Source organism: Rhinolophus ferrumequinum, chromosome 2, assembly GCF_004115265.2.
Source record: "Rhinolophus ferrumequinum isolate MPI-CBG mRhiFer1 chromosome 2, mRhiFer1_v1.p, whole genome shotgun sequence".
Taxonomy (NCBI): domain Eukaryota; kingdom Metazoa; phylum Chordata; class Mammalia; order Chiroptera; family Rhinolophidae; genus Rhinolophus; species Rhinolophus ferrumequinum.
This window is the reverse complement of record NC_046285.1, coordinates 83303710-83330704: the sequence shown is the minus strand read 5'-3', so window position 1 is coordinate 83330704 and position 26995 is coordinate 83303710. Positions and strand designations below refer to the sequence as shown.

At 39.8% G+C, this 26995-nt stretch overlaps 1 protein-coding gene across 7 annotated transcripts in view; it reads right to left on the bottom strand.

Moving 5' to 3' along the window:
- The window catches only part of PLCH1 (phospholipase C eta 1), a 192418-nt gene that overhangs the window by 30419 nt on the left and 135004 nt on the right, over positions 1 to 26995 (bottom strand). For all 7 annotated transcript variants that reach the window (XM_033089879.1, XM_033089890.1, XM_033089832.1 and 4 more), the window contains 4 exons: positions 20833 to 20953; positions 16519 to 16690; positions 12302 to 12409; positions 1052 to 1213 (listed from right to left, as the gene is read on the bottom strand). In XM_033089879.1, the coding sequence (XP_032945770.1) occupies positions 1052 to 1213; positions 12302 to 12409; positions 16519 to 16690; positions 20833 to 20953 (563 nt within the window). The remainder of the gene's footprint in view (positions 1 to 1051; positions 1214 to 12301; positions 12410 to 16518; positions 16691 to 20832; positions 20954 to 26995) is intronic.

Here is a 26995-nt window from a genome sequence, read left to right as displayed (position 1 = left end):
CAGAGTGCAACGCATTTATTCATTCAACGGTTATTGATGAAGATCTTACTAAATTCTTAGCACTAGACAAGCCAGAACACAATAACGGTTATCAAGAATAACATGGTTCCTGTCTTCATGGAATCTATAGCCCAGTTGGGTAGTTAGACATTGAACAAGTAATTGCACATGTGTTTCAAAACCCTTCACAAAAGAGAAGATATAGCAGGCTACTGAAGGCAATACAAAGGGGATAGCTAACCTAACCCACAGGTCAAGGCAGGACTCACTTAGAACATCACACTGGAGCCGGAATTTAAAAGACTAAGTAGGACTTAGCTGGAACAGATGTAGAAATGGAGTGTTCTAGGCAAAGGAACCATAATGTGAGGAAGACCATGCATATAGACAATTGTGGCAGGTGTGACAATTGTGGAAGGCAGTGTCACAGGGAAAATGAGGAGATCTGAGACTGCAGAGGTGGGCAAGGATGCAATGATGCACGTCCTTGAAAGCCTCATTAAAGAGTTTATAATTTATCCCAAGCAAAATGGGAAGCCAGCAAAGAATTTTGAGCAGTGCAGTGATGTGATCAGATCTGCATTTTTAAAGATTCCTGCTGATTTCAGAGTGGAGATCAGACTCAAGAAGGGCAAAAGAAGTCTAGGTGAGAGTTGACATTGGCTTAGATAGGGACACAGCCTTAGAGGAGAAGAGAAGTGGACAGACGGGAGATTCATTCAGGGAGTGTCCCCACGGGGCATAGAGGCTGACCGAACGTGGAGAGGTGGGGGTTGCAGTGCATGAAGGGCTCAAGCCTCCGCTCACTTAAGACATGCATGGGGAGGATGAGTCCAGGGCGCTGGGCTTTCTCCTGTTGTTCTCACTCCCATTGATCAAACGTGAACCATTTTTCACATCATTTTGCAATAGATTTTCATTTCTCAGGCATTAGGAGGATAGAAATGGAAGAAACGGGAGAAGCATTTCACAAATGACGAGTGATCGGAAACAAAGTATGACGCGCTTTCTCTTTCCTGTCAAAGGACAAGTACAAGAGGGATTCATGTACCTGCTTCAGGTGTACATTTAAGCCTTCGTGCGTGGCCTTCAGCAGTGCCCTCACCGTGAAAGTATCAGGGTCTTCTTTGTCCCGAATTTGAGATTCTTTTAACAGTGACTCCAGTTTTTTCTTTATGAAAGATTCCACCTGATGTTCAGTGGTCCCGTTATTCTGCAAAGAATTAAGCGATGGAAATTATTTCCCTTAAGAAAACACAGAATTAGAACACACCCTTCACTCGTGCCAACATTGCCTTTATTATTTGATCCTCTCTCGATTAACTTTAATAAGGTAAGCTCATTGCACCATGTCGGTCCTTTCCCCCGCCACACGCACATTAATCCCATAAATAATAGTTACTATGACTGCATTCAACACTCAGGAACATTATAAAGTCTGATTGTCATTTCTACTTCACAGATGCAGAATCTGATGCTTAGAGAAATTAAATACGTTGTTCAAGGTTACAAAGCTGGCAAGTAATTGATGCAGGATTCAAACTAAGGGCTGGAAAGCCCTTCCCACTATGCCACTTTATGTTTTCAATAGAGGGAAGGCCAGAGAGGGTTTCTGGAGACTAAGTTTCCTATGTCCACACAGGTAAATTTGAGCAAAAATCTGCTATTTAAAACATATCCACTTCCTTCACTGAGGGGAAAAGAATGCCATGGAAATCTCTGCATGGTAATTAAGACTTCAACAGAGATGGGCTTTCCTGTCATCCATAGATCTAGCCAAGGTTTTACATTCAGAAAGCATGTTCTGTAAACACAGCAATAGATTTGTTTTCCTAGAACAGAAGTTCATAGAGGAGGGTAGTGGTGGATAAAGCTGGAAACATACTTTGGAACCAGGTGGTGGAGGCACTTGAAAGAGCTTTGGGGTCACTAAGAGTCTCTAGGTAGACAAGCGCCTGAATAGTATTTTAGAAATATTATTAACAGGGAAGCATGTGCCGAAAGAGGAAAGGGGCCTACAGATGAAAAGCCAGACTCATGGCTTCTCTATAGAAGCACAAAGAGCCTAGGCCAATGTGCTGATATGGGATTTAATAAAGAAGAAAGCGAGTTTGAGAGCAAAATTCATTTTGCATAAAACAAACACGTAGTGAGCTGCCGTGTGCCAGGTGGGAAATGTTAATAAGACACAACCCCACTGTCACAGAATCCTTGGTGTCATGGAGACACGCAGCCACATCAATGGGTAATTATACAACAGGGGCAATTGCAGAGACAGATATGTGAGGGATATGGTGGGCACACAGAGGAGGGGCAGCCCTCCCAGCCCTGGGAAGGTACGAGACTTCCAGGAACAGAGGACACCTGAGCCAAGCCATAAAAGATGAGAGTATCACCGGTAGTTTCCTGCGGCTGCCGTAACAAACGGCCGCGAACTTGGTCTCTTAAGACAAAAGAAATTTATTCTCTTACAGTTCTAAAGGCCAGAAGTATGAAATCAAGGTGTCAGCAGGACTACACCACTGCTCAAAGGCTCTGGGGAAAGATCCTTCCTTGCTTCCTTCACTTCATGGTAGCTCCCAGCACTTCATGGCTTGTGGCAGAATAACTCCAGTCTCTCCCTGGGTTTCCACATGGCCTTCTCCTGTGTGTCCCCCTCTGACTACGTCACCTCCTCCTATGAGGACACTTGTTGCCAGATTTTTAAGGCCCACCCAGTCAATCCAGGATGATCTCATCTCCAGATCTTTAATTACATCTGCAAAGACCCTTTTCCAAATAAGGTCACATTCTCAGGTACCAGGGGAGTAGGGGATGGACAAATCTTTCAGTGGCAACAAACCAACCTACTACAATGAGTAAGAGTTGATAATCTGGCAAAGAGTAGGGTTACAGCATTGCAACATGAGCAAACGCATGAAGAAAACAAATTATCAAGGAGAACAAGTAACCATATGAACATGGAGGGAAAAAAAGCACAGGGAAATCTAGAAAAAGCAACTAAGACTATATCGTGCTAAGGCTCATAAAGCACTATCATATAAAGATATAATGACACTTCATTGGACCTGCCCAACACCCTTTAAAGTCGCACTAGGGTTAGACAAATCTCACTCGTAATGATACAGAGGCAAAAAGATTCAACAAAGATTCAATAACTTGTCCAAATACACATGCCTATGAAGTGGCTGACTTGGGACTTGAACCTAAGACTTCTGATACAAAATTCTGTATCTACTTCACCATACAAAGCTACAGCCACCTCTTTTACACTGCTACAGAAAAAGATAAATTCTTGGGCCAAGTTAATCACCAGCAGGCTCATATTTTACACACATTATTTCTACATGACACCTGGGAACTAGATGGCCACAATCCCTCTGTGGAAAATAGTAGGTTTCACAGAAGGTCAGAAGGAAATCCAAAAAAAAGGACTCCAGGTCTAGAACTCCCAGTGCATTTGATCAAAGGACCAGGAGCCTGGCAGGGAGCACATTTGTTGGAACAACACAAAGAGAAAACGTGTAAGAGCACCTAGTGTGCCCAGGTCACACAGAATTCGCATCAGTTTTCTTCCCTGGCTAAGGGCACATGGAGTCAGGGACAGTGAGGAGATAAACTGTGGCCCTTATGTCCAGATACTTTCAGTGTCGGCACAGCAAGGCTAAACATACAAAGCCGGGCCGACTGGTGCTGGTGAAATAATGAATGTTTAATACAAAGGCTATAATTATTCACTTCACAGCCTCTAAACACTGGGAGTTATTGCCGAAGGAATGACATTTCTGCCTGGTGATCTTTTTCTTCCCTGTGATTTACAGCACAAGGATATTAGCAGCCACCGAGAAACAAACAAATGTGTGGCTGAGGTTTCATTAATATATTAGCATTCAGCCCTGGAACCCAATAGCACTACTGAAAGAAAGTTGAGACAGTCACTTGACCTCACCACCTGTCAGCCACCGTGCAGCTGCAGGAGGGACCACAGCTGAAAGCCATGGGCGTCTTGCTCTTTTGTTCCCTGAGCCAGTGGGAGAGGAGGGGGGGGGGGCGGGGGGGAATGGCAGCCCTTTAATATCGTCCAGAGTAGTTTCCACCAGAGAAGTCATCACCGTTCCCAATTCCCTTTTCTGTGAGGTGCACATGATCTAGGAATACCTACTACAAATAAATAAATCAAACACACAAACACATTTTTGTTTTGTAATCAGGGTGCAATGAAAGGATCACTGGAAAAGCAAAGGGTAGCCCAGAACCATGGCTACCACTCCCGGCTGGGAAGCAGCAGGAAAGGGGAGGGCCTGGGATGGGGGGGCCTAACCCATAAAGGGGGACTGGCTCAGACAGGGCTGCTCTACCTGCCTGCACACTGGAATCACCAGGGGAGGGTTCCAAAACCCCAGGCCACACCCAGCCCGTTTACCCATGAATCTCTGCGCTGGGATTGGGCTTTGGGAATTTTGAAAGTGCCTGTCATTCCAATGTGCAGCCAAAGTTGAGAACCTTTACTTTAAACAAACAAACAGATGAGTAAAACACAGGAATAGCTCACCCTCCCCAAATATCATGTTCCTGTCCAGGCCAGAGTCTGGAGTAGGAAGGATAATATACCAGGGGTGCCAAAAAATGTATACACATGACTTGTATTTATCTTTTGTTGTTGGTATATATTATTACAGTTTTAATACAATTTTTATTTCCTTTCTTAAAATGTGTATACATTCTTTGGTACCCTCTGTATGTTAGCTGCGCTTTATGAGCGCAGTAGAGCTTTCCAAACCCGTCACCTAAAGGTCTTGGGCTGAAGAGTGCTCAGCCATTTACTCCAGTCCTCTTTATCTCTTGCCTGCTCCTTTTCCTCCCTTAAAACACCCTCCCCTGTTCAAGGGCCAGCTCAGGACTTACATTAGGGATAATCATGCTGCTTCTGTTATTCTTGTTACTGATGAAATTGAACATTTATTGAGCACAAATCATGTGCCAGTTTCTTTATAGGGTATGAACTGTCTTAGCCCTCATGATAATGTTTTGCCTTTTTTTTTTTTAAGTTAAATAATTATTTCATTCCCTTAGTACATAGAGAGTTAAATTTATGCAACCAGGCAGAAGATGAGAATGACTTGTGTTTCCAGCTGGGAGAAATCACTTATTCTTATAATAATAGAGCCTATTGGTTTGATTGGTTCTCAGTAAGAATCAGACAGAATTTAGAATCTTTATTTTTTTCTGTTGGTCTCAAGATGCTTTCAAATAGCAACAGCTCTTTTACTTAAATAGTAGCGATCCTCAGGAAGAGCAAGAGAGAATTTGGACGTCAGGATTCTCAAGACTGTATTGCTTGTGTCACAGTGTGCTTGTGCAATGTCATGAGAGAGCCCTAGGACTGTAGACGGGCCCCTTCTCCAGGTCACATGTCAGCTTTGGCCAGGAGAGGACAATACTACTACAGGTCAAAGCCAGTGGGGACAGCCCCTTCTCAGGAGTTTGAACGCAACTTATGAAGGTGGCAGTCAGGCAGAGAGAGAGCCGCAATAACATTGTGAAGTGTTAGTATGATGTCCATTTAGAGAAAGAGGATAAAGAAACTCCGGTATAGAGAGGTCGGTGAGCTCCTCAAGGTCACAAAGTTAGCAAGTGGCAGACAGCTTTGAACCCAGGCAGTCTGGCTCCACAGATGGTGTGTTTAATGACTGCTATAGTCTCTCTCTGTACCATTCTGGGTAGGGCAGCCCACCTTAAGCTCTCTTTCCTCTGAATTCACATTCTACCTACTCAATACCATACGATATAACAGTTTGAGCTTGTAAGTCATTATTGGCTTCCAGTATAATTGTGTTTCTTCAGCTAGATGAAGCTCCCCAAACGACACAAATCGGAGGGGTTATACACAATTATTATCACCCCTGAAATGAAGCATGGTCCATGTATTTTTCCTCATCTGAATTAATTACATTGATGAGAGATATTATGGCAGTTCTAGGGATCTTCCTGTGACCCTAATTTACGTAATATGAAACAAGATTTTTCTTTTACAAAAAAAAATTAAGATTTCCTTAATTAAATCAAACTCTAATAAATTATATAGTTAACTCTAGAAAGTTCATGTAGCCATGATCTTGAACAAGTCACTTCATCCTTCAAACCCCATCTTCCTAATCTGTAATATAATGGAGGTGATGGTTTCTACCCTATCCCCATAGTTATGGGAATAAAATGAAATACTGTAAGTAAAGTTGTTAGCATAGTGCTGGTGCTGAGAGCTCAATAAATGTTAGGTATTTAAAAGCTGGTTTAGCTAAGGTATGAAAAAATAACAGCACAATGTCAGAAAAGTAGCAAAAGGTAATGTTTCTTTAGAGCTGTTAAGCATACATTTTAAAATCTTATTAGAGCAAACATTCTTTATATACCTTAAGAAAAAGAAAAATACAGTCCAAAATGAATGTAAGTCTGGGTATGTGCATCTGTACATACATGTGGGTTTATACATGGCACTGTACATTCATGCTTTGAAGTTCCCTACTGCTTCAATGAAAGAAGAAATAAAAAGGAGAGAAAAGTCATAATCTGCGTCAAAAATAAACAAAATCACTGCAGATCATAAATGTAGCTGAGCTTCACCTGTAGAGCAGGTAGAGGTAGCCAAGGATTCATATCTTACGGTGTAATAGAAATGAAAGGTGCCCCACATACTGTGGGAGATTCGAGGTGGTCTCACGGTATGACACCAAGGTGGTGGGGTAGTGTCCTTGCTTTTAACAGGAAGCATTGAAATGCTATTGTGTAGAAGATATAAAATTTAATACAAAAAGAGTAAAAACACCAAATTGTCAGTTTGCTTGATGGTTAGATCAGTGATGTCTTCAGTATCTCCAGGGGCAGAGAGACCCAAACCATCACTAAAAGATCTGGTTAGGAACGTGGGCAAGGGTGGGAGGTGCTCAGAGTTCAGGTGGAAGCAATCCCAAAACCACTAGATAAGATAAGAAGGGTAAATACACAAAGGAAGAGAATGGAAGGGAAAAGCATTCCATTCAAAATTGAACCTTCAATCTCAAATTGTAAAACCTACGAGGAAAAGTAATGCCGAGTCAGAGTGACCAAAACATCAATGCATGGAATGGGAACTCACTCTTTCACTTTAAAACTAGTATCTTAGATGCACAAAGATATGAAGAAATAGCCCCATTAAAAAAAGAAAGAAAGAAAGAAAGGAAGGAAGGAAGGAAGGAAGGAAGGAAGGAAGGAAGGAAGGAAGGAAGGAAGGAAGGAAGAAAGAAAGAAAGAAAGAAAGAAAGAAAGAAAGAAAGAAAGAAAGAAAGAAAGAAAGAAAGAAAGAAAAGCTAAGAAGACAAATAATGAAGTAAGAACAAGTGTTGATGAAAAAGAACCAAGATTAAATTTTGTAAATAAAGAGTATGGTATTAAAATTAAAAGAACAATCGCTGGAATAAACTCTTGACCAGACACAAAGAGATAATTAATGATCTAAAAAATAATACTGTAAATGGTACCCAGAAGTCAGCACTGAGTTAAAGAAAATATTAAAGAATAATTAAGAGATACAGATAACACACTGGGAGATTCCTACCTAATCTAACAGGATTTCCAGAAAAAGAAGACTGAAGAAGTGGCATAGAAACAATATTCAAAGAAAAAAAAATGGCCAAGTATTTTCTAGAATGGAAGAAAATATGAGCTCTCTAATAAGAGTGTTAAGAAAATAACTAAACATATCCACTCCTAGTCAGTTAATAGTGAAAGTACAGAACAAGGACAGAAAGACAGACTACCAACAAGGGGAGAAAACTGACTGATAGATTCTCTTCAGCAATTGTAGCTCCCAGAAGAGCATAACTTTGAAATACAAGGGGAAATATATACATATACATGTATATAGAGTCATGTGCCGATTAACCATGGGGACAAATTTTTAAAAATGTGTTAGGTGATTTTGTCATTGTGCAAACATCACAGACTGTACTCACACAAACCTAGATGGTGTAGCCTACTATACCCTTGGGTTATATGGTATAGTCTATTGCCCTAGGCTACAAGCCTGTATAGCATCTTACTGTACAAAAGGGCATGAGATTAAATCAAGCTCAAGAGAAAAAGAGACAATCAAGAGATGCAGTAAACAGGAGGTGTATGAGGCTGCTGCCAGCATAACACAGCAGACTCTTTTACAACAAACTTTTTTTTCGTAAGTAGAAAGAGTACACTCTAAAATAATGACAAAAAGTCTAGTACATATACAAACCAGGCACATATTCATTTATTGTCATTGTCAAGTATTAGGTGCTGTACTTAATGGTATGTACTATACTTTTATAAGACGGGCACTACATTAGGTTTTTTACACCAGCATCACCACAAACACATGAGTAATGCATTGTACTATGATGTTACTACGACTACATCACTAGGTGATAGAAAATTTTCAGCTCCATTGTAATCTTATGGGATCACCTCCGTATATACAGTCCATGGTTGACAGAAACATCGTTATGTGGTACATGACTGTAACATATACACTATGCTAGACCTTAAATGTTCATCACCTTAACTGTTTGGCAGGGTGGCAAAAGTGTATCAGGTACTGGAAACTACTGGAATCTCCCAGGGATTTTCCAGGTCACCTGTGCACTCCCCACCCCTTGTTGCCAGGATGCAACAGCACGCCCAACATGTGGGTGAACACTTTCAGTAGCAAAACCTTACAACCTCATGAGGTAACTCATCCCTTCTGTGGGTGCTGACAACTCTTAAACCAACAAAAACCATAATCCTTCTTTAAATGGTTCAAATCATAAAACAAATCACTTAGGAGAGAAGATGAATTTGTAGCTAAGGGAGTGGGAAAAGAGGAAAACAATGAATATTTAGTGTGAGATATATACATACACATTGAATAACAGTTTTAGGGTATTAGTATAATAAAGTTGTTACATGCTACTGTACGAGGGCTCATTTAAAAATTGTTGGAAGGAATGAGCTTCAGATAGGAGAGAGCAAGCTGATATTTGTGCCAAAGAGGCTGGCTAAACAGATTCAGAAAGCACAAGATAAAAGATACTGAATACTCAGAAGAGGAAATACTGAGTGAAGTTGAAATATGGGGGTTGAAAGTCTGTAAGGTATGCTGACATTAGAGGACCCCATAAAGATAAATAATCATAAGTTGGGCTCACTGAGTCAAATCTGTTAGATAATTGTACTGTGGTTGAAAAGGAAATTGTCCCCTGTGTCTTTGAGCTGTATGATTCCTGGGTCACTGAACACACAAGCTTTACCCTGTGGCTGATACATCATGAGCCAGATTTTCTCTATGGCTGAAACCACAAAATAGTATGAGGCAGAAGCCTGAAGGATTCAATGAACTCAACAACAAGAAAGCATTTATTACACGTGTAAAAACCTTTCAGGGTGGTTGGAATCCCTTAGTTAGAAATAACAGTAGACTAGGAAGAGTAAGAAAACATGTGCGAGGGTCCTGTCTCCCACTTTACTTCTAACACAGGGCAATGCTGGGCGAGCCACAAATCCTGCTTCTGACCTTTGCAATTGCTATTCCCTGTGCCTGAACATTCTTCCCCAGACCCCAGCAGGGCTAACTCTTCACTTCTTCCAGGTCTTTGCTCACATGTTACCTTCTCTGCGAGACCTTTTCTGGCTGGCCATCCCATCTGAAACTTCAATAGACCCTTCACGTACACACACTTTCTACACGTCTTCCCTCCTTTTTCTCCTTCAGTACTTATCACTGTCTAGCACATTACAGATGTTATTTATTTATTTCTTGTCTGTCCTCCCCTTCTCCCATTAATATACAAACTCCATGAAGGCGAGGATTTTTCTCTGTGCTGTTTACTGAGAGATGCCCCGACACCTACGACGTGATGGCCGCATCTCCAATAGGAGATGCTGAATAAAAATTTGTTGACTGTGCCATGAATCTTCCATAAGCCTCATGAGTTAGTATTCCAGTGTTCATACATGCTAAGCTAAAATCTTTATTTATTGCAATAATTCAGATATAGCTTATAAATTTAACCACATCCTGTTGCGTTAAAATTGAGGTTAAGCACTTCTTCTAAGGTAATTATTGGTTTCGCATAAGGATACACAGTACGTTCTCTTTTGCACAAATATGATCAAGCATTAGGTTTAGAGCAGGCAGTTTACATGTGACACTCAAATGATGCATTTGAGCCCTCTGCTGACAATAAGACTATAAATTGACTGATTACAGGATAACACTTTGGCTTCCTAAATACAGCATGCCCTTTTCTTAGAAAAGCTCAAAAATAGAGGAAAAATTTTTGAAAAAATAGAGTGAAAACTTTATAGATGTCCACTGGAATGTTGGTTTCTTTATGTATGTTCTCTCCGAAAATCTAAAAGACTCGTGTAAAATTTCACAATTAAGGTGCTCTCCACTTTCACTTTGGCCCAATTCAAAGAATCAAAATGAAATATCATGACTGTCTTTATGGAACCATGTTCAAAACTATCTACTTGTTTGGGTTCCTAGAAACCAACAAAGAGACTTTGAGGATGAAAAGAACTCAGTTGGATATTTTCACAGTGAAATTACTGATTTGTTTCTATAAAACTATAGCTAATTCTACTTTATAATGATAGACATTTAACTTCGAAAGTTAGAAGGTTCACTAACTTTAGAGAAAAAATTTGTATTAAGTGGGTGGATTTAGAAAACAGAACAACTTGGGTTTTACTCAGAGCAACACATGACTACATCGTGATAGTAGTTAAATTTCCACCACTCATTTTCACTAAAAATAGCATCTCCTAAACACATAACTTAGTCAAACCTCTCTGTTCCCTGTTTTCAAATGATAGACTACTCTGAGGCTAGCAACCAAGAGATATGGGAAACAAGATGGAAAGGTAATGAAAATCAGAAACTAAAATCTGGTTTATAAAATAAAGTTGAGAAATGTGAGCTAAATTACCCATAATTGCAAGTATTTAATTTGAAAACAAAAAAAAATAGTAAATTCCTAGAAGAGCAAATAAGAAACTATTTAAAATATTAACTCTCTTTTCACTTATGTAAATCTATTGAGATTAATTTTCTGAAACTATAGCCCTATTAGTTAGTGGTAGTTAATTGAGCTCAGATAAATTATTAAAGGAAAGAGATTAATACAGATGGTAATTTTTCTTTTTCACTTCAAGCTGAATCTTCTCCACTTCATCCCTTTTAAAGTGCATTAAAGCCAACAATGAAGTGTCTACTGAGACTTCAGCTGTCGTTATGCTCTTGCCCCCTTTGAAAATGATGCCAGCCCCTTTTGGTACCTACAGGAAAGTAGCACAGTTACCTAATCTAGAAGAGAGCAGATTGTTTTTAACAATGTTATCATTGAAATCCAGGCAATGATGTAAATTAAAAGAATTTATACATTTTTTTCTGTTTTTTAGATCGCAGAATAATAGTTCTGATATTTAGAGGAATACCCCTTTTCTACATAAATAAAATTGTAAACCCTGTAACAAACTAACATGAGCAAATGCTAATTTCAGATTTTCATGGGATCCTGGCGATCACCTGAGTTGTAAAAGGTGGGGGTGGGGAGTAGGAGGTCAAGAAATCCTAGCCACCTATGGTGGGTCGGAGGGGGTATCTCTTTAAGCCTTACATCTTTCCTAGGCTTTCATTTCCCTTGGACTACCTGGTTAAATGGAACTTTTCTAGAATGGCAGCACCTTGATCTAGGACAGGGGTCTGAAGCACCATGCAGATAACAAATTATTCTAGGCCATTTTATTTAAGATGTGGCAAATTAAAGAGTAAGGAAGAATCCCACATCTGAAAGAGCTTGGAAATCCTCTGGCCCAAGGTACATTTTCTTAGGGTGGGTGTGGGCATCCTAGACAGGTAGACACACATGGCATCTGTGAGCCAGCCTTAACAGGCAGTACGGTGGGGCTACTAGCGGGAGGTGGGAGACAACGCTAAACCCAGAGTATTTCCAAGACAGTGACATTTCTAACCATAATTTGAGGTTTGCCCAAGTTGTAATAGGAGGGGATTTGTCCCTGGAGAAAGGGTCAGATGGGTTAATCACTAACACTCCTTCCAACTCAAAGGCACAAGACTCCTTGCTTCATTCAATAAGCATTTGAGTGTCTGTGTGGAGGCACACAAAGTAACTTTCAACAAATATCCTTTTTGCACTAGAGCCACCATATTTGTAAGGATTCCAACCCGGCAGCAATTTTTTACCACAGCACATTGGGGGTAAAAATTAGGACCAAGCCTGTAACTTACATAATGGAGTTTGAACTTGCACTCATCTTCAATTTCATCTGCACTGTCTTCATCAGAAACTTCCCCTTCCTCTGCATCATCTCCAAGGTGATAAGGCAATTTCTTACCCTGAAATGGAACATTATTTAAAAATGAAAATAAACTCACAATAGCCAAAGGTGGAAGCAACCCAAGTGTCCACCGAAAGATGAATAAACAAAATGTGGTATATGCATATGACAGCATATTATTGAGCCATAAAAAGCAAGGAAATTGTGACACATGCTTCAGCATGGATAAACCTTCAGGACATTATGCTAAGTGAAATAACCTAGTCACAAAAAGACAAATACTGTATGGTTTCACCTATATGAGGTACCCAGAATAGTCAAATTCATAAAAACCGAAAGTAGAATAGCAGTTGCCATGGCTGTGGGGAGGGGAGAATAGGGAATTGACAATGGATATGGACTTAGTTTCACAAGATGAAGAGTTCTGGGGATTGGTTACATGGCAATGTGAATGTACTTAACACTGCTAAACTGTACACTTAAAATGGTTATGATGGTAGCTAAATTTTGTCATTTGTATTTTATGATTAAAATAAATTTTTTAAATGTGAAAAATAAAAATGTCCTATCCTTTGGCCAACATTACTTCAGACTGACTAGAAAGCAGATTATTTGAATTATGGGCAAAACAAGGGAGAACACTTTCCAGAAAAAGCATTTTAATTACTTTTAATGAAATATAATTAGTTAGGGACACTATAAGTAAACATCAGGCATCTTTTCAAAAATATATGACTTCTCATAACAAGCATCAATCCATCCCATGCCCGTAAGAGCAGCGTGTTCTGAGCAGGTTAAATGTACCCTTACCACACACTTGCTGTGTCCCTCTGCATTTATGAGCCCTTCTTTCACAGACAATGATTTGAGACTGCTGCCTAGCTGGAGCACGTTCTTCACGACCACTTACCTACACACTTTAGAAATCAGGGGCTTTTGACAAGAAGAAATTCTTATAATAACATGGTAAGAAATTCAAGTTATAGAATCATATACACAATATAATATCAACGATGCATAAAAACTCAAGGAAAAACTCTGGCAAGAAATACGGTCAATTATTAAGAATAGGTATCTCTGAGTAACAGTGTTGTGGATGATAGTTATTTTATCCTTTTCTACATTTATCAATTTAAAGGTATATTCAGAAAAAAGTAAAAGTAAATAAGCAGTGGCAGAGGGCAAGTCCCAGGGACCGGATAAGGGCTTCTATGGCATCTAACTAGGTGTACCAGTAAGGCATCTTACTTGGTAGCAGAATAGGAAATTGAACTGGCACCCAGAATCCCCCAGGGAAGGTTGCGGGCGGAGTCAGAACCAGGCCTTGAGGCTAAGTGGCCAACGCCACTGTGGTAGGCAGCCTCTGAAATACCTGCAGTGGTTCCTACTTCTTGGTATTTATGCCCTTCTGTAATCTCTTCCCTTTGACTGTGGCCTGCACCTAGGGATCCACTTCTAACAAATGGAATACTGTAAAAGTGATGGGATGTCACTTCTGAGATTATACTACAGAAAGACTGTGGCTTCTTTCTTGCTTGCCTCTCCCACACCCCTTTCTCTCTTAGAAAACTCTCTTTCTCTCTTGTTCTCACCCTCTGCTCTGAGGCTGTGAGCTGTACTATGGAGGAGCCCACAGCGCAGGAACTGAGACAGGGCTCTAACCAATGTCCTGGAAGGACTGGAAACCTGCAAACAACCACTAAAGTGGAAGTGCATCCCCTCCGAGGAGAGCCTTGAGATGATGGCAGCCTGGGCTGACACTGTGATCGCAGCCTCACGAGACACCTAGACCAGGGGACCCAGCTAAGCCACACCCAGATTCCGGACCTACGGAAACCATGGAATAATAAATGTTTGTTGTTTTCAGATGCTAAATTTTGGGGTAATTTGTTATGCAGCTATAGATAATTAATACGATCGCCAACCAAAATCAAAGAGCAGAACGAATACACTGAATACACCATTTGCAACAGAACTAAGCACAGACCTCATGGCTTTCGACTCCCTGATCCACACAACAAACACGAGGAACTACTGCCAGAAATGCCACCCTTGGGCCCTAAATGTAGCTGCCACCACTCCCACCACCCTTCACTAGGATGGATTCTGGTTGGTCCCACTCACTAGATCATGTGCCCACAACCTAGCTCTAAGAAAGGCTACAAAAGCAAATGTCTAGCCTTTTTAGCCCCAGTTGAAGGGACTCCTCAAAACACAGGGATGGACCTGTACACAAGACATTTAAATGTAGTAATGGCAATTTCTTCTTTGGAAACAGCATCCAGGCCAACATATTTTTTAAAGTTGCCGCAGAATAGAGCTAACAAACATGAGAAAAAATATCACCAAGTAAGGAATAGCAGGCTTTGAGTGATACAGATGGTTCTGATGGCACAGGACGGAAAGGACAGGGGAACAGTGATGAGCATGTAGTACCAAGCACAGGGCAGGCGCACTGAGCTTCAGCTGCCCTTCATTTAAGTGTGGCAGTGGGTGAAGGGAGAGAGAGAGAGAGAGAGAGAGAGAGAGAGAGAGAGAGAGAGAGAGAGAGAGAGAGAGAGAGAGGTGGAAAGTGTACATGTGTTATAGTTATAATAAACAACTTGCCAACCTCCAAAGTGGTAAGTAGCCATTGAAATGCACTCTGGGGATCAGAGATAGCTCTGATACTAAAGGAACATAGGAAAATCAGTTCCCTTGTTTTTGCTTTAAATGGGAGTATGCTGGCCATAGATCTGGGGAATCTTAAAGTCTGAAGAACGTTACTCCTGCAAATGGACCTCAGTTGCCTTGAAATCTCCCAGTTAACTTGCTGCCACTCCTTCCAGTGCTGCCTCCGAGCTTCTGGCTCCCATTCATCCTGGTGCCCATCAGCCCAAGGACAATCCATGTCAAATGACCAAGTGCAGTTATGTGAAAGGGATTCAATTAGTTCATAGCAATATCTACCTTCAATTCCACCATCCACAATGGAAAGATTTCGTCAAATAGATTTATTCTGAATTTAATCTTCCAACTGCTGAATAAAGACACTTCGGGAAACACGGAAACATTTACAAGGTGATAAAGGTAACAGCTTTCTAGCCCAGCAATCAGTATTCACAAGAGTGTATTTTAGCAAGACTTCAAGGAAATTGTTCTCTCTTGCATTATTTGGAACTTTTATTCAAAATGCTTTCACACATACAAACGCCCAACAAAACCCCTTTGATGGATTCAGTCTATAATTTTCATTTAACTAATGGAAAAACAGGTTTTGACCAATTCCAGAGATGACTGCCTCTATTCCATTTACTGCCCCCTCCCCTTAATGTCTTGCTAGGAAATGAAACTGTTTCTTTGACTTTTCTGTGCCTATGTGACATTTGAATTTTCATACACAACTCTTTCAGGTAAAAATATAACCCAATTTGAGTGTTAATACTGCTCTTCCTTAGGTTTTTAGTCTCAAAACAATGTAACTATCCAAGATGCTTTTAGTCCAAACACACAAAATTAACTGAAATTAAGTAAAATTACAAAGTCAGTGATCTGAAGTCCCCAGGATCTGTCTTTCTGTCTTTTCCTTGCATTAATAATATTCATTGCAGGTAGTAAGTTACGCCTCCCCCCGAGAAAATCTGTTGATAAAATGTCAGGCTAGTCACTGACTGCTCCTTCGCATACACGCAAGCCCTGTGGGGCATTATGTCTGCACCTAAGCTTCTCTTTGAAGAGAGCTCTTCTCACTTACATAACCCAGGCTGACCAACCGTGAAGACTTTTTTTCTTTGACAGTTATTGGAGCTTGAAATGGGAGAGAAGAATATGAAAGAAACGCTTTCAGATATGGACACAGGAGCCTTCTCCTCCCCTGTACCCCGCACTCCTATACACATAATCCTCCAGTGTGAACCATTACAGACTTAAACAGTAAACATTTGGCTTATAGTACTGACGTTCTCCCTTCATAAAAACAAGTCCTAGAATATGTGATCAGTCAATAACAAGCTATTTCTGAAGGTATGACGATAAATAAATTGGAGCAAGGTTCCAACACAAATCTAGACAACCCTTCATATGTGGACTCCATTTATTACTCTCCTGATAAACCAGTTTTCAGTCCTTAAGGAAGGGAGGAATTAGTTAACCATCAAGGCCTTTTATCGTGTTCCCTCGGGTAATTACCTTCACGAGGATTTTGCCTTTCAAACTTTGAGGGCTTGGAAGCTGCTTGGTCTCTCCCGTGTCTATAGATGACAGGTCCAACTTGTCCTGGAATATTCCCTTCAGATACTGAGCAATCTTCTTTTGCTGCTGGACACTGCAGTGATTTTCAATGGACAGTATAACTGGGAACCTACAAGAACAGCACCACGATTTAAAGGTGTCGAGTACAAGCAACTCACAGGGAGTTTTGGAAATCATTCTGTATTCATTATGTTATTGCAATCATAGACAGTACTTTTAAGAGTGGTGATGATTAAAATGCTTCAAAGTGAGAAAAATGACATATGCGTTAAAAAAAAAAAAGAACAACAACAACAAAAATACCCTCTTTTGAGCAAATATACTTTGCCAGGCGTAATGGCTGAACAATACACCAATTCACATGAGATGACTTAGTTTGATATTTCGTACCACGGAAAATAAATGGTACATAGGTCTTTTTTAAAAAAGAGAAAATTTTATGAGAGAAAAGAAGCCTAAAGAAACAAAACTCATAATGTAACTTTGTCTTATTTTCATTCAAAAGTCTAGAAACATCTAAGAGACCACTGAATACTATTAAATGCAGATATTTACTTGAAAATATACAATCAGCCCTAACTTGGAAATTACTATTAAGTATAAAATACCATATGGATTTTTTTGTTTCATAATCTTATATCAGGCCTTTTAAAATCATTTGTATAGAATTATATATTAGTCTTTTGTTTCAGAAAAAAGAAACAAAAGTCAAGTATTCACTCTCCACCAGCATTCGGGTTTTTGCATAGAGAATGCGAGACCTGTGTAAAGTGATCACCAAAGACAGCCTGAGGAAGTCTTGGTGGCCAAGGCAGAAAGAGAACCAGGACTGATTACATGATGCTACCCCTCTTCTGACTTTGTTTTTTCCTCAGAATGAGAAATTACTTCAAATTCAGGATTATTTTGATTTGCTTTCTAGTTTTCCATCAATATTTTCCAAAGTAATAGGCAATATATTTTCTTCCAGAGTTACAAATCAATATTTAAATTGCCTAAAATATCGTGGAGGAAATAAAATTTATTTCTGGGCTTGTATAACACGCATAAGCTCCACAATAGAGGCTGTGACCTCCTAAAATTACATTCTGTCCTCATTAGTAAAACCTGATGCCAGAGGTAATATAAGAAGAGATGACACTTTGTGACTGACGTTGGTTTAGTTATCTGACTATAATCTGTTTGAGCTTGTGTCTTCACATGGGTTTTATCCAGAGTGTTAGAAAAAGAGAAAAACAACAACAAACTAGCAATCCTTAGTTGTCTATGCAATCATATCAGGGAGTTCTAACAATGACTTTTAAATTAGTGATCGGCTTATAAAAAAACTATTAGTGTCGAATGTGCTTATTGTAAATCGGTGCCTCTCAGCAGGGGATGGGCCAACTGTGCTCCACACTCCACCCTCCCACCTCCACCCCTGTCACAAAGGGACATTCGTCAATGCCTGAAGACATTTTGGTGGTCACAATATGGGGGCTGCTACTGGCACTTAGTAGGTAGAAGTCGGGGACACTCCTAACCATCCTACATGCACAAGGCAGTTCCCCACAACCAAGAGTTACCTGACTCAAAATGTCAGTAGTGCCAAGGTTGAAAATTCCTGGTATAAAGATGCAACTGAACTTTAAGAAAGAACAGAAAAAGACTTAACTTTTAAGATGTGTTAAAGCAGCTTATTAACTGCTTTAATTTGAAATGCTTTTCTCCTAAGGATTCCCAAACTTGAAAGGGCTATCAAGTCGCCAGAGGTTCCTCAGAGGTACATAGGGAGCAGGTCTTCTCAGCACTTTACTTCACGTATTGGGAAAGACAGGGCAAAATCAATCCTTCAACTTGGCTGAGACTAGCAGCAATCAGGGTAGCAAAGGTACATCAGAAATCAGTACTCGTCATTCTTCCACATACAAGACACCATAAACTCAACCTGCTATGCAGCAAGTGTCTCTCATTAGAGGAGCATTTTAACCTCATGGTTAATTAATGACAAGACGAAATATTAAAAATTTCAAAGGCTGCTAACTTTTATAAGGTTAATTTCATGCAGCTGTAATTTTAATTTGCTTCCTTTGTTTCAAAAATCATTTCCTGACTGTCTGATATATTGCAGGCACACGTTCTGCAATAAAGAATGAATAAGACATAGCCCCATATCTTCAATGAGTTCATGGTCTAAAAAACTTAAAAGAAGGCAAGTAACCAACAATTGTCATAGAGACCTATACGATATGATAGAAATATGCTCAGGTGCTAAGAACAGAAAAAAGGAGCCTTTAAATCAACTAGTGGTATCAGTAAGTTTGCCAAAGGAACAATGCTTAAGTAGTCTTGTAGGATAAGCAAGAATCAGGCAAGTGGCATAACGGAGAAGGGTGTTCCAGGCAGAGAGAAGAGCATATGCGAGGGTAGTGAGTTGTGAAAAATCTGGGATCACTGGGAAATCCGAAAGACAGTCAGTCAATGAAGGCAGAAGCGAAAGTGTGTATGGGGCAATGGGGGACAAGACACTGGAAGAGAAAGAAGAAGCCAGGCCCTGGAAGGCAGAGAAGACATGACTGTGAAACACAGGGAGCTTCTGAAGGACTTACAAACAAGACTTACAACATCATGCTTATATTTTCAGAAAGAAATATCACACCGGTGTGGAGGATGAACCGAAAGGAAGGTGAAAATGAAGAGAAGGCAACTGAGTCAAAAGATAGTTTAGGATAGAACTGACAAGAATTGGCTGAATCTAGGATGCCTCCCAGGTTCGGGCTGAAGCCACTGGTAGACAGCGCTACACCCAACTATTCGTTTAAAATGCAAAAGAAAAAGCAGAGCAAGCGGCGATTTGGCAGAACGAGACGGTGGTGAGTTCAGTTTGGGATGTAAGCTCTATGATGGCAGGAGTCTTATTTTTTGTTCAGTGCGGTGGCTCCCTGCACCTATTACAGTACGCCTGGCTTAGAGTGGGCACCACCAAACATCTGAATAAATAATAATACTTGTAGATTTTGAGGTTCCTATGAGATACTCTGGTGAGTTTTTACTGAGACTTTTTCTAAATAGCTTTGAAACTTAAGGGAAACAATCTGGACACATAATTAGACAAGTAACCAAAAAAAGGTAGACGAAATAGGAAATAGTGACTATTTAAGGAGTGAGGAAAGGGAATAGAAGATCACAGGCCACAAAATGAGAGTGAAGCAATGATAGCAATGGAGGAGAGAATGTTATAATGGAAACAAAAAAGAAGAGCAAGTATTGGGGAGAAAATAGTCAACATTATCAAATACCAAGGAGGGGTCGAGTAACATAAGGATGCTAGACACGTTAGCATATATAGGACATCCAGCAAGTTTGGAAACCTAGATATTATTTTCCTGGATGGCAATATATGAGGTAGGATCAGAAAATATGGTGAATGTTTAACTAAAAAAAAATTGTTACAGTAAAAGGCACATCACCATTTATCCCCCTCAACTATTCTCCCTCGCTTCAAACATGTGTATCCCATCGTTCTTGCCACTTTCTGAAAGAGTTCTGGAAGTCCTCTTTTGTGAGAGTCTTTACTTCCTCTTCCATCATAACTACATCCATGTCACACATCACTTCTGGTACGGCAATTTCTGTCAAATAAAAAGATTACGGTGTGTCCTCATCCGCCTTATTCACCAGGTCTGGCACCGTGTAACTTCTGGCTCTTCCCCATCTTCCCCAAAGTCAAAGTGATTCAGGACATCAAGGCGCCCATGACAGGGCACCTAAAGACACTCATGAAAGAGGACGTCCAGAACTGCTTCAGAAAGTGGCGAGAACGATGGGATAGTGTGTTAGAAGCAAGAGGGAGTGTTTTGAGGCGGATTAACGGCAATGTGTCTTTTACTGTAATAATTTTTTTTTTATTTACACATTCACTGTATTTTTTTATCACACCTCATAATATCAATAAACTACTGTATAGTAAACTGTGTTTTCAGACTATAGATACTCTGTGCACTTTGGGCTTAGAAATTTTCAGGTCACTCTTTGCAAGACCATGCTTTGTAGAGGCAACATCTAGAGAAGGAATAAATGAAGCACAAGAAAGTATATACATGGAGTCCATATTATTTGTTCACAATATTTTGTTGAGAAGGAAGGAGAGAACTGGGGTAGGAGAAAGGAGATGCAGGCTCCAAGGAAGAGTGTGTGCTTTTGTAGCCATGTTAGTTCAGGCAAGGCTCTGTGTGCTGGGTTAGCTTAGCTTCCAGGTGTTGCTATACTTACTCGTTCTTCACAAAGGCGTGCTTGTTGATGGTCTCCACAACGTCTCTGAAGAGAATTTTTGAAGTGAGAGTGTAACCGTGGTGTACGACCGGCTCTCCATCTGGGCCATCCCAACAGTCAACTGCCAAAAACAGAACTTCACATCAACAACCCAAAGTTTCTGGTGTTTAGCATTTCTGGAAACATCAGACAAGTATTATTTTGTTATTTGAGATTATATCTATTATAACCATGATAAAGAAGTCAAACAGAGAAATGGGTATTCTGGCATATTTATCAGAGTAAGGACTCAAAAGATTACAAAATTTGGGGATTTTTGTGCTGAAAGTTAACAAAGATGTCATACTCACAAGCAGCTTAGCATTGACCAAGAACTCTCATTAGTAAGTGTTCTAAAGCCAATCAAGTGTGCCAAGGACAGTGATGTTTCTTAACAGGTTGTTTCTTTAGTTCCACTTTTTCTTCAGTTTACTACAGCCTTTTAATAGTCGCAGTGACCCTCTTAAATCAGTAACAGGGTTTTTCACTATTGTGTTTCACTTAAACTCATGAGGTTTCCCTTAGATTTATTTCCATTTTATTAATTCTACAGTAGTTATAAAATAACATTGACTTCCTAAGTTCAAATCTTCAAGCCATGTCAAGATTGATGTGAATATGGGCAAATGACTGAATCACTTCAAGTCTTGCTTTCCCCATCTATAAAAGGAAGATAATAATAGCACTTTCATCATAAGTTTGAGTGATAATTCACTACATGTAAAGTCGCTTAAAGCCCTGCATGGCACATAGTAACTGATATTGTTATTGATGATATTGATATTGATATGTGTGTAGACAATTTCATTGGCTCCCAGCTAGAGAAAGACACCTACTTCTTCACCATTCTCCCTGACTTACGAGTTTACCTTCTCTTGTTTTACACTCTGCCATCAAACTAACTTCTCAAAATACTGCTTTCACCACGTTACTCCTTTGCTCAAAAGCCTAACTGATGCATAACACAGCATCCAACACATAGCAAGTACTTAGTAGATATATGCTAAATTTATTAATAAATATCCTACAGCCATTCCGGCTTGCTAAACTCCAAGGTCCCTACCTCTGGTGTTAGAGCCTGGCTAGCCATTCACTCAACCCGTTTTCTCTTTCAATCTGGCACACAGCTGGGCTACATTGGCCAGGCTTCTCTCGCAGTAGGACGGACCATTGGAATGTGGGCAGAAATGATATGCACCACTTCCATCCAGGCCTGTCTACAAAACCTTGCCCTACAGTCATCCATGTTTGCTCTTCTGCTGTGACTTTAAAAGTCATGTGTTGAAAATGGCACAGCCACCAGATGGAATGAGCCTGGACCCCAGATCACTGTTTGAAAGATTCATCCATTAGGAACAACTATTTTGAACTTCACATAAGCAAGAAATAAACTTTAGTTGTTTTAAGGCATGAGATATTAGGTTTGACTGCTAAAGGAACTAGTACTGCGTTAATTAATATCCTAGCTCCTGTATGACAAGTCAACCTTATTTTCTCCTACACCCAAACTCACAGGCTTGTTCTCTCAATTAGGGAAGTTTCCTCAAGTACAATCCTACCTTATGCCTTAGTTTCTTTCATTGAAGGTCAATTGAAATGCCCCCTTTCTCTTTCACTTTGCTTATCTAAGTCCCAATCGAGGCTTAGGTAGGGCCCCCCACAGAACCTTCCCAGCTCTCATGACACTGTCTTTCCTTATGGTAAGATGTCACAAACTCAAATACCAACAAGAGCGCAGCAGGTAACATAACTGAGAGCAGCAGGCCAATAGCAAATGTGTGTCTCCGTGAGATAACTACTTCACACTGTCAGTCAATCATTGCTGAGTAGGAATAAGAACTCTGGTTGCCAGATCTGAGGAAAACCAAAACTCTAGATCTTCTTATAATGAATTTCCCCAATGTTTAGTTACTGGAAATTAATCCATTTTTAAGACTACAATATGGGCCAAACATAAATAATTCTGTAGACTGGGTTTGGCTAATGGCATACCAATTAAAACTCTGCCTTTTAATTAGGGCCACACAATTCGGGACCACATCTATTCTCTGTTTTAGTAGCACCTTTGCTATATGTGTGTTTTGTATACTACTTCAAGAGATCGTATCTCTATTTCCTTCTAAAACTTTCAAATTGTTCACCACAACCATAATGTGGTTTGAAATTACGTGTCAACTTGGCTGGGCTATGATGCCAAGTTTTGGGATCAAATACGAGTCTAGGTATTGCTGTAAAGATATTTAATAACAACAAGAAGAAGAGAATCCAGTAAAGCTGATTCCATAATATAAGGGATGGGTCTCACCCAATCAGTTAAAGGCCTCTAACAGCAAAGACTGATGTTTCCTAAAAAAATGTTTTATGTCATATATGTATCTCTCCTATATCTCTATCTCTATCTTTAATAGTTATGTAGGTAGGTAGGTAGGTAGACAGACAGATTTCCTATTAGTTCTGCTCCCTAATACTGTTACCTCTTTAATCAATTACGCATTAGCTATTTAAATAGCCTTAGGGGGAAAATTAGAGAAGGTAAAAGGAGAAAGAACTTTCAAGGTTAATACCATAGGAATACTGGAAACAAAGTTGAAGAATAAAGATGCCGTTGAGAAGACCAAAGCTTTTGGTATAGTATTATGCAGTGTCATACTGTTCCTGTGGGCCTGCAAATGAGGTCAAATGTATCAAAGACATCTTCTCAAAAGAAAGGCTCTGTCTATCCTTTGACATACACTTGACATTCTTTGTCTGGATATAGGTGTGGAAAGAATAAACAGATGTTTTAAAAATATATAATGTTAACAATTTACACCCTAATTTACACCCATCTTGCAGGAGAAAGGGCAAAAGAGGGTTCCTCATAAATGAGCTAATCTTTCCCAAAAAATGTAAAGTAGACAAGGCAATGCCATATCTGACCTAATTATCATAAACACAAAAACTAGTGCTTAAAACTACACTGGTCATAAAAGAAGGTCCTTTTTGCTAATGTTTATAACACAGGCAGAATATCCATAGTCAAGGATGGTTCTTTCAATGTTTGCTTTTTAGGTCTGATTTCATGACTTGTCTGCTACATGAAGATAACAACATTCCCAGAGAGTGCTGGCATCCTAACAGGTGGCATTGGTAGCCATGTTCAAATGGCAGTGACGTTTCTTATAAGATCTCATGCTGTAATGAGAATGTTGGCAAGGTCAAAATCCTCTAACCAATCCTTCTAGCCACAAAACAGCCAGGGCCCATTTCTCAATCAGGTCATATAGTAGAGGCCCCCAAAAGCACCCTGACAGAATTGGTCAGTTCTGGAGGCAGGCCGAGCAGCTAACACGACAGCTTTTCATAACATAACTTAAAAACATCCCACTCTGTTAGCACAACCTTTCTGTTACAACAGGAAAGGTTGTAACCGATTATAACAGCAATGCAACATCACTTCCATCATGAGAGTGAAAATCGCCTGGACAGAACATCCATATTTATTAAGTAACTCAGGCTGAAAATCAAGAGAATAAAAGGTCATGTAAAAAATGGTATCGATTTGATTTTCTGAGAAGCCCACATCACCAAAAAAGACATACTAGTCTTCCTCAAGACACCATATATCTTCTGACCTAGGACATTACTGCAGCTGAAACAATGCAAATGGAAAACACAACATTATCAAAATAGAAGCCTGAAAGTGGAGAGATGTTTCGGGTCCCAACGCCATGAAGAAACAGTCTACAAGCACTACTCTGTATCTCTAAGTGTTATATTCAGAAAAATATCGGGGTACCTGAATTTTCAATTCATGACCTGCTACATTCTATAAATCAGGTTCTTTAAATCCTAGCCGCAGGTATTTGAGAATAAAAACTTCATCTGGACCCAAGGTAGATAAAGGACCACTGAGCATATGTACGCTGGTGTCTTCTAGGCCCAAGCTTCAAATGTGAACTAAGGTCTTCAAATCGCACGGCTGACAGAGATTGTTAGAACACAAAAGATCATGTCATCGCATTTTAAGTCTTCAGGAACATCTAAATATTTAGATGTCAGGCCTACTCATAAGACAACCAAATTCCTCCATGTAAAGCCAACTTGCCCTCTGTGTTGTACACTTTGCTTTCTCTAGCTTTCCTTATATGACCTGATGTCCCTCATTTGATCCCCCTTAGGGCCAGTCATGCCTTTCAATGCTTGATCCTCCAAAAAATACACAGACTTCCTGGAAAATAGTGGAGTGGGGGGAGTCAGACAACTGCCCAGCTTCCAAACTTCCCAGCTATGAGAACTTGAGCCACTAACTCCACTCCAAGTTGGGGTGTTTTCTTAATAAAATTATTCCATCTCCCTTAGTGTTGTAAGAATTAAATGAAAATGTATTGAAAACACTTCATCAGACGCTAGCACACAAACGGGGCTGAAATCATGGAAATCCACCTGTTCCTTGCAAAGCCAAGGTGACAACTGCAATTTCAAACAGTAAATAGATCAAGCATAAAGCTGACCAAGTCTCCCAGATAAATAGACTTCTCCTCAACAAAAACCTTGCAAAACTTGTAGCTTGACTTGCAATGTCCAGGCATAGATTATTCCAATAGTAAGAACTTCAAGCCAAATAATAAAGGAGGGATTTGCTGGTGAGGGTGATATTTGAGCGATTCCATGTCCTTTAAAATTACACCACAGCTGTGCATATTCTCAGTTTGTGTCGCTATCTAAAGCAGGTAACCTTTTAGACAAGGAGGGCAAAGTAGCTTCTTTCTATTGTAGTACTTTGGTGACTGGCAGACAAGAAGAAAAGTATGTAGAACAAAAGGCTCATGTTCAATATCATCTACTACACACAATTCCTAAAAACTCTCATTTTAAAATTAAAAGACCCCTGAAAAAACTAAGACTAAAAACCATGTGTGCTTTACTATAAATTCTCTTAATCAGATAACTTATTAATATTCCTCCTTAATATCCCAAACAGAGCTAGAGGATTAAAGTTTTGACTCAATATAAGGAGTTGATGACGGGAACACGGTTAAGCTTGGGTTGAATACTGATTTTGGACAGCATAACCAAAAAAGAGAAAATTGGGTACCTGAAGGACATGAAAAACAAAAGAACTAGAGTACAGGACACGGAAGTAACAAAATTTCACAATCGCCTAGAGTTGACTTCACTTCTTGGCGTCACTAAAAGTCACTTTCCATATTTGGCCTCCACAAAAATGTCACCATCTAAAATGATAGGCAACTATCACCATGAATCCTATGACAGGGTGCACCCTGGGTATCTCTATGCATGGCAGACATGTAAAACCTGTGGAGTGTTGAGTGAACAAAGGGTTGAATAATGCCTGAGAGCAGAATGTCATCTCAAGACCTTTAGTTGCTCGAAGCTTTTTTAGTTAATATTTTATAAGCATCTTCATTATTTAGGTGCTTAAGCTATGCAATTGTCAATCACTGTTGTCAATAGGTGTTCTCTGCATCCACAGCAAAAATGCCATGTCTTAGAGCATTAATTTCCAGAGTGCTACATTTGTAGTGATCCTAATGGTTCTGTATGCAGACAGTTACGACAGTCCACCTTCAAAATAAGTTAATTTACTTTTATAACATTACTACTACTATTACCACTACTGTTGCCATAATACTACATCTTATACTTCTATGGCAGAAAAAATTCAAGCCAGAAAAGATCTGGCAAAGAAAGGTCCATCCAGTTGTTAGTTTTACCTTACCAGCGGACAGCTTTATATATTTCTCTCTATGATTCCCTTCCGCCACTTTAATGACAGCCCATTATCCACTGGGAATCCCAGCATACCCCCATCAAAAAGCAATTCCTCTTTGCTCCATGGGCTCCATTCCATCATAAACAAACTCCCTTTATCATCAGACTCTTTTTGGAACTCTCCCTCAACCTCCTTATCTCCGTTAACGACCAGCTGACCTTGGAGGATGCTACTTCCTTTCTCCACAGATGCTTTTTGTATAAATCACAGAACCAGGGGGCATTCTCTAGGCCTTCATTGCTATTTTTCAACAACTGTTCTTCTATACTCATAAAAAATCCTCCACACTTTATCCAACCATATCTTTCTGGCATGTTCCAATTGACTTTTCTACAGCAATCTTTTTGT